The following is a 9,020-nucleotide window of genomic DNA, read 5'->3' on the forward strand; positions in this document are numbered from 1 at the left end:
TCAGTTCAGCACAGAAAACCCGGTATCTGTGGCCCCCACATGGCCGCTTCAGATCAATGCGCCGTTCTTATCGCCCCCTACAGGCGAACACAGAGCCTTCCCATTTTTTAGCAGGTCATCCCATGATGCACCGCGCCATCAACGGCTTCAGTCATTCAAGCAGCTCAGCTCTGGTGCTTGTGAGAGCGCCTGTTCTTGTTAGGCCATCTGGGTTCGGGTAACCTGTGTCCTGAATCGGACCGGACCCTGAACGGGGGCTTAACTCTCTCATTTCGAGGTGAACTTCCCCGTCCATGCTATAGGAATCACCGGCCGGTGACGGGAAGCGAGCGTTTGGGCGGCAGAAGCGGTGCTGTCAGCGATATAACAACAGAAAGCGTTCACTTATACCAACATAAACCGACCGCAAGCAGAACTGTGGGGATTTATTAATACTTTAAAAGCAACTTGATGGATTTAGAGACCGGAAGAAACGAACTGGGAGCGATGGGAGATTCGCTGCAGCCGCAGACCCCCAGTCGCCACGAGAAAAGTCTCGGGCTGCTCACGACTAAATTTGTGACTCTGCTGCAGGAAGCGAAGGACGGAGTGCTGGATTTGAAAGCTGTAAGCACGAGACGAGCTCATTATCATCATCACTATCACCGTCATCAGCTATATGTTTTCAGTATCGCACGCGCGATGCCCGAGACGGACAGCGCCTGCTGAAAATGCGTCGTTTTTATTGTTTGCATGCAAACAGATGCACTCCAGGTCGTATAACAGAACAGAAAAGTTGATTAAAAAGTTTATTTGGTAAGGGAGGAGGGGGTCGCGTGCATGTACAACCCCTCTCTCGACTAGCCGACAGCTCGGCTTATAAAGTAGTTCCTCCACTAAACCAGTCGAGCCAGCTAACAGGTTGCAAATGTAATGTCGTTGTCACTACTTCTCTGCAAAGCAAACCCGCTCCTGTGGTGTTTGTTGTTGTATCCCGGAGGGTTCTTGCGGTTAAGCTGATCCCAACCGCACTGAAAACTCAAACAAAAGCCTTCAAAACAAGCACGTGCTCTGGAGTTTGGGATAGTTTAGGCCTGTGCGACCAGGCGATGCGTTTCTTTGCTTCTATTGGGGTTTAAACGCGATATTACGCGTCTTAAAACGTATTAAAATACTAGATTGTTCATTTTAATGATCTTTGTGTATTCAAAGTAATGAAGTCGTTTAGAAAATGAACAGGTCCTCCTGGAACTTGATTGCTTCAAGCTCCTTGCTTGTCAACTTTTCTGGGCTGTTTTTGTCGTCTTAGATAGTCGATACGTCTTAAAGGGACAGTTCAAAGAAAAATTAAAGTTCTGTCATTTATTCACCCTAATTTTGTTCCAAACCCATATGACTTGCTTTCTTAAGTGGGAACACAAAAGAGGAGGTGTTAGGCTGTATGACAGCCTCAGTCACCGTTTACTTTCATTGCATGGAATAAAGATTCAATGCAAGTGAATGGTGACCAATGCTGTCAGTCTCTCACATTCTACCTAATACATTTCCCACAGAAGAAATAAAGTCATAAAAAGTGAGTAAATGAGTTTATTTTCCAGTGAACTGCTCTTTTAAAGGCTTTGTATGCGAAACATTTGCAATGTGCAAAACACTTGTGTGTTTTGTGTAGTTAGTCCAGTTGCATGTGATGAGAAGAATCAATAATCTGGTTTGGTTTCTTTTTTGTGAATGTGATTTAGGCTGCAGATACTTTGGCTGTAAGGCAGAAAAGGCGCATCTATGACATCACCAATGTTTTGGAAGGCATTGGACTCATTGAGAAGAAATCCAAAAACAGCATCCAGTGGAAGTAAGGCAATTCTGTGGATGCTTTCTGGTGTCTTTTTTTATGTTGACATCCTATTTTGATGGTCTCTGTCAGTTCATTATTAGTGTTTTGCATCAACACAAGGCATCTTTTCCTTGTGAATCTAATTAGAAGGATGTAATCTTTTGCTATTAAGCAAGAGTACATATAATAAGATAAGAGGTCCAATGCTTTTAATTCAAGTAAGTTCATTAAAGAAATTCATAGTTTTTATTAAGCAAGGATGTATTAAATGGTCAAAAGTGACAGTAAAGACATTGTTACAAAATATTTATATTTCAAATAAATCCAGTTCTTTGCAACTTCCTGTTAAAGTATTTAAAAGTACAAAAATATTAAGCAGCCTAACTGTTTTCAAATGTTTCTTGAGCAGCAAATACACGTATTAGAATGATTTCTGAAGGATCATGTGACTGAAGTAATTATGATCAAAGAAATTACTTGCATTTAAAAAAAAAAATGAGAGAGAAAATTAATTTTGAATTTTAATATTTCACAATATTAGTTTATTTTTGATCAAATAAATGCAGTCATGCTAAGCATAAGAGACTTCTTCCAAAAACATTAAATAATTATTACAGACCCCAACATTTTGAACAGTATATATTGTTGTTATTATTATAATTATTTGAAACAATGCATAGCTACTGCCAGTGAGCAAATTATAAAAAGTTTATTTTAAGAAATAATCCAACCTAAACATAAAAAAACCAGCTAATTGCTCTTCTGAGACAACTGTTTAAATGAGTAGGCTGTGGCTATTTATGTTTTAGAGAGCTGTCTGTTCAAGTGTCATTTAATTCACTTGATCTAAATGTCTGTTTCTATTTTTGTTCATTTGAAGGGGTGTTGGTCCAGGTTGCAACACGCGTGAAATTGCAGACAAGCTGATAGATCTCAAGTTGGAATTGGAGGATCTTGACAGGAGGGAACATGAACTGGACCAGCAGAGAGTTTGGGTTCAGCAGAGCATCAAGAATGTGACAGACGACTCAATAAATAGCCCATATCCTTCTAACTACACCTTTGTCCACTGTTTTCGCTTTACATGCTCTTTGATACTTAAAATTGATCCTCAAAGTGAAGTTTTTATTTGAAAGGTTGTGTTTGCCGTAGTCTTGTGTAGCCAGACCTTCAGACTGATTGCAGAAGGTCTGGACTCCATAGCAGCTTTCATTGGAGAAGGACCGCCCAGAGGCCAACTAACTGACATGTAAAGCAACCAATCATGGTTCGGTTTGTTCAGCGTCATGTTTAGAGTTGTGAAAATTTAATGTCGATGTCCCTACAATAGACCAGACTGGCGTGTAAAACTCTTGGGACATATTTCAAAGAGTATATGCCGCGAACTTCACATACTTTTGAAAATTCAGCATTTAGTTGGTTCTGATAGCCGCTCAGCATCACAGTTGTAAACACGGCAGCTTTCTTCCACGAGGAAGTTTGGCGTCACGACGGGTTTGTTTGCAGGTGGACCGTGACACTCACGTCTCCTAGAAATCCTGTAAAATTCAATCAGATGATGTCTTTGAAGCTCCTAAAGTGTTTCCAATTTTCTGAGAACTGCATACTAGTATACTACTCTTACTATTTTAGAAGTAAGAGTAAGATGTGGTTCTGAATTCAGCACGTTTGCTGTTTGTCCTTAACTTGACTCACTCTGGCATATGTAACGCATCAAGATCTCTGCAATTGCTTCAAAGGTTGGTTTTTCCCATCAGACACCCAACAAAGCAGCAGTGTCACTGGAATAACAAATATTAGTTATAAAGCTACATATTTAAGTTTAACTCTATATATGTTTGTCTGCCACTAGGTGACACTCTTCTAGCAATCAGAGCTCCCTCAGGAACACAGTTGGAGGTCCCTGTGCCTGAATCTGTAAGTGCTGCTTGTATTTGCATTAAAATCCACTGGATATCTGATTGAGTAATTAATTTAGTTAATTATATATATATATATATATATATATATATATATATATACACACACACATCACCACGGTACCCAAAAATCCATATAGTAGTACCATAATACTTTTTAGCACTGTTTTATTAGTGTCTATAATTTATGCTTCTTAAGAGAAACGCCTACACAATCCAGAAGCTAAGTACTCTCTTTTTTTGTAGCATGTCAATGGACAAAAGAAGTACCAGATTCACCTGAAGAGCTCTGCAGGTCCCATCGAGGTCCTCCTGGTGAATAAGGATCCCTGTAGTTCTTCTCCTGTGGTGCTGCCCGTGCCCCCGCCAGACGACATGCTTCAGAGCCTGTCCACCCCTGCTTCAGCTACCTCTGCTGCTGTCGCACCCACCAAACCAGCAGCCAACAGTACGCCATCCCCCGTCTCCACCTGCCAGAGTCCTACCACCTCCTCCACCACCGTCCCTCCCAGCACAACCACGGTCTCTGCTGCGAGGGCAGCCACAGGTTGGATGAAATTAATGAAAATTTGTCATTAATGAAATAATGTCTGAAAACACTTGTTTTTCCTTTATTAAAATGTACTATGATTTTCATTTTTACCAATTGGTAGTGAAGGCTTGTGTGTGTGTGTGTGTGTGTGTGTGTGTGTGTGTGTGTGTGTGTGTGTGTGTGTGTGTGTGTGTGTGTGTGTGTGTGTGTGTGTGCTGAAACACAGCAACTAAACCCATAGAATTCTAACGTTTTATTACAATAATGTTATGTATATGATAGTCCCAATTATAGTTATTAATGTGCACTTCTGTTTGAACTAGATGCGCTGAAGGCAAAGATGATCTCCAGTAAACTGGAGCGCTTTACTAACGCTTTGATTAACTTAACCAAACGCATCCTATATGAGAGAAAATTATTTCAATCATATTTTAAGCAATTCCATCATGGCGAACAGTGTGCATCTGAAGTGTCTTAGCTGAAGGAAATGATACGTTATCTATCGGCCTAATTTACTTATTGCGTCTATAATGCTAACTTAAAAAATGAACATCTATCGGCCGATACCGATATGGTGGCAAAACCGGTTAATTTTTCATGCTTTTGTATTATGTACTATTACTAAATATAATATATTTTTTCCCCTATGGGGTTGTAGACATTTCAAGCACCACCTCCTCTGATACAACAGCCAATCCGGCGTCTTCAGCGGACACCCAGCAACTGCAATCATCTGCTTCATTGGACAGCTCTTCACTTCCTGATTCATCAACACTTTTTGAACCAATCAAAACAGACCCTTCCGATCGTAAGTGCCCATGCATTTGAAAATGCGATCACCGGTTTAATTTGAGAAGTTTCTTGTTTTACCAGTTTTCGTAATGTAAGAGTTCATGTTCATTTATGTAAGTAGTCTATAATAAATTAGGAAACTAGATGAGGTAAAATAAACCATATGTATGAGTTGACATTCTCTTGATTTGTGTGTATATTCTGATGAAATGTAAAAAAAAAAAAATCTCAAATAGCAACCAACATTGTGATTTTATAATTTTGAGCTAAATAATTGTGATGATCAATTTAACCATTATGCAGCAATGTGAGTTTTCATTGACTAAAACTAGATTTAAAGCCAGGATTAGGTCTTAGTTTAATTAGGGCATTTAAGTAGCCTTTATAAAGAAACATCTTGACACAACACAATGGAGTTGATATATTTTAACATATTGCTTTTAGTTAAAACAGCTTAAACATACATTTTTGTCTGGGACTAGCTTAAGCCTTGTCTGTGAAACCAGGGGTTAGTCGACTAAAACTTGACTAAATAAAAACAAGACGAGGTTGACTAAATATGATAAAATAAAAAGTACATTTGACACAGGACTGAGACTAAATTTCAAAATAGCTGACAAAATTAGAAAAAAAGAAAATTCTCATTTATGTTGGGAGGTGTGAGTTTGAATCTGGCTCATTTGCTATCAATTTGGCTTCTTTAAACGATTGTGACTCTTTTCCCCTTTTTTTTCTTCAGTACTGGACTTCCCCAAAGAACTTTCAGAAATGTTTGACCCTAAAGGTGAGGACCTGTTTAACATGCTTGAGATTCGCAGATCATTGTTGACGTTTATCACATTCTACTGCTGATGTGCTTGACTGAACAAGTAACACAAGGAAGAACCTTTTCATATTTGACATGTTTCCTTCTTCCTCCATACAGAAATTATGAGTACAGATTTGCTTGAGGAGCTGATGTCATCAGAAGGTAAAGCCGATCATGAGTCAGCCCACCTGTACCTAGTCTATTACTAAACATGAAATGGAAGTTTGAATGTTTGTGTGCATAACAAATCAAATGTCACATGAGCTATGTATTATATCATGTTTATATAATCAATAAAACTAATTTAAATTTGACCATCAACTGAAATGAAACCCCGATGCTAACATAAATACACTCACTGATATGATGGGTGCGATGACAAATAAAATGAGCAACAGTTAGACACTGCTTACACAAAGACGGCAACAGTATCACTCTTCTTCTGTCTTTCTCTCTCATAGTTTTCTCTCCGCTCCTCCGTCTATCCCCTCCTCCGGGTGACCATGACTACATCTATAACCTGGATGAGACGGAGGGCCTTTGTGACCTTTTTGATGTTCCCATTGCCAACCTTTGACCTCCAAACACACCGTACAACGAGAGTAGTGTACTTAAAAGAACTTTCTTTTTTTTGAACCCTTTTCAAAGGAGGGAAAAAAGAAAGCGTGGCTCTGTGTCAGATCCATATGTATGATAAGCTGATTCTGTGTATATAAAGCTTTTTTTATATGTGTATATTTACTCCAACCCAAGTGGCAGACTGAAAATGAACTTTCCCTTCTAAATTCAACTGCTCCGATCTGATGAAGATATCAGACATCCACGGAAACCATTTTTGTTGATCAGTTAGTCCCAAACTCCCTTATAAGGCTGTTGTTTTTATACTACTTTTGTATAGACACGTGTTTATCAGACAATAGACTAAATTCACCAGCAATGGTTCAATGAAATACCAGCTGGATGTGTCTTTTTAAATGGTCTTCCTGTTCAATGGCACGTTTTATCACAGCGCATTTACTGACCTGGACGCAACGAGTATACAGATTATTCATGAAAAAGTGTATTGCTTCCATAATTTTGCTTTTGAAGAATGCATGAAGTTTGAAGTGATTCAACCAATAAGAAACAGTTTGTTCTCAACTTACAGGAAATACCAGCTCTCAGAAACAATGTGGAAGTTATTAAGTTACACTACTAACTGAAGAGGCAGCGATCATATTGTGTGATATCTTTACAGTTTGGTGCTACAAAGCAAAAAATATATTTATCATAGCGCAGATCCTCCGAAAAAGTGAAGGAACACACTTAGTGTTGGATGAACCATTCCTGCTTTGTCTATTTCAGGTGTGTATTGTTAATACTTTGTGTCCGACTCACACTATGGCTAGCTACAGTGTTGGCATATGATTTTAACCTTGTTTAATGAAATGACTGCTGTGAACAGGTCGCACATAAAGCCCTGTACAAATGTTAAATTAGATGCCTATTGCTATTTTTGTATTTTAAAAAAAGTCCCTCCTGTGTTTTCAGTCCATACAGTACATTTGTTCTTAACCTGTTTATATATGTGTATAGATGCTTTTGAAAGCAAGTGATGTCTTTATTATGTCTGTATATGAGAATAACTGTCTAAAGAAGGATGTGGGTTTATGGGGGAAGTATAGAGAAAGTCACAACATGACAAATGCAGTATCAACATGCTGTGTAACGAGCGCTGTCCGAACAGAATGTCATTATGTGGGTTCCTCACGGTGTTGGTACTAATGGTTGGCCCCACAAAAAAAAAAAAATCTTGTTTTCTTAATGTTCCTACCTGCTAAATAATATTTTTATGCTTGTACACAGTAAGCATTTACCATTTATTTTTGTATCGATAGATTTCCAACTGATCTGTTTTTCAGTAGATGAATAGTACGCAGGTTTCCTCTATCTCCACATTGCACTTTAAAACAGTTTATCACGCAGGTAACTTCCAGCCCTATGCGTTGAATGGGTTTGGCGACTCAATTTTACAATATCTAGGGAATTTGAGCAGTTTTCAAATCCTCACTGTGTCATTGCAAAATACCGGAATCCTTGTTCTTTACTGGAATTGTCATCCCCATGAAATAAAAGACCTTTTTGTATTTGTGATGCTCTTTAATTTGTCTGATTTTAGGGTATTTGCTTCCCTTTTTTCCTTCACTTAATTCCTTATGAGTCTGTCATACTGCTTCTAGGTGCTTGAGTCATATCCTGCAGATCCAGGCATTTCTGTTCAAGTTTCACTTGAATAGGCCTATTGTAGTGTAGTGGTTAAAAAATTGGGTTGGTTACATAGTTTGAATGCTTGAATCCCTCAAGGATTGATCCAAAGGTATTTCCAATCTGCTTTGATAAAAGTACCAACCTTAGGTTTTTTGTTGCACGCAATGCTATGTAAATACAGAAAAATGAACAGAAAAGGCATACATTAAGGTGTAATTATGGCACAGGAAAAAGCCATTTGGGTGTCCGAAACCATTGTGGACGTTATTGAGTGCACTTATTATTCAACTCAAATTCAATTCTACTACTAGAACTGTGTTCTAGAAATAAATCTGATATTGATATGAGGGTAGGTAGGCAAGCATTGATTCAGAGGCATGAGGTAAGTATTACATGCAACAATGCATTGACATTTACTTTTTACTTTTAAAAACGAGGACTTCTGCACTTTTACTAAAGTAAAAATCGGTCTTTACAACTTTTACTTGTAACGGAGTAATATTTGACCAGTAGTGTCTGTACTTTCACTCAAGTAAGGAAGTTGTGTAACTTTGTACACCTCTGGTTACAGTGTTGGGTAAGTTACACTAAAAAAGTAATGAATTACTACTAATCCCATTTTAAAGTTTATACTGTAGGCCTACTAATTACTCTCTTGGAAAAGTATTGGATTAATTATTACAAATTGCTTTCTAAATTCCATATCAACCTCGCCCAGATGAACATTGAAACTGCTCTTTTAATTCTTTCAAATTGTGAACATAAAATTGCATTAATTATTCTTGAACTGACCAAAGGGAGAAAGATACATTTAAAACATAGATTTTAACATTAGACATTATATTTAGATGTTAAATCCATTGTTTCATATAAAATTATTCTAATGCAACTACATCAGGAGTAACTTAATAA

General features: G+C 38.0%; 1 protein-coding gene across 1 annotated transcript; it reads left to right on the forward strand.

Moving 5' to 3' along the window:
• The first annotated feature begins 103 nt into the window (after positions 1–103).
• On the forward strand, positions 104–7,992 carry e2f4 (E2F transcription factor 4). Its single transcript, XM_084396293.1, has 10 exons — positions 104–606; positions 1,719–1,828; positions 2,691–2,852; positions 3,506–3,549; positions 3,663–3,727; positions 3,976–4,276; positions 4,920–5,069; positions 5,793–5,837; positions 5,979–6,023; positions 6,323–7,992. Exons 1-10 carry the CDS (start codon positions 451–453, stop codon positions 6,436–6,438), a joined length of 1,194 nt encoding a protein of 397 aa, XP_084252419.1. The 5' UTR covers positions 104–450; the 3' UTR covers positions 6,439–7,992.
• Positions 7,993–9,020: the final 1,028 nt, after the last annotated feature.

Source organism: Rutilus rutilus (genome assembly GCF_951802725.1).
Source record: "Rutilus rutilus genome assembly, chromosome: 23".
NCBI lineage: Eukaryota > Metazoa > Chordata > Actinopteri > Cypriniformes > Leuciscidae > Rutilus > Rutilus rutilus.

Bases quoted from the DNA above. Each gene is read 5' to 3' on its own strand.
- e2f4 (XM_084396293.1), top strand. From the start codon at position 451: ATGGATTTAGAGACCGGAAGAAACGAACTGGGAGCGATGGGAGATTCG. The intron at 607-1,718 runs GTAAGCACGAGA...AATGTGATTTAG, and splicing joins GAGTGCTGGATTTGAAAGCT to GCTGCAGATACTTTGGCTGT. The intron at 5,838-5,978 runs GTGAGGACCTGT...TCCTCCATACAG, and splicing joins AGAAATGTTTGACCCTAAAG to AAATTATGAGTACAGATTTG.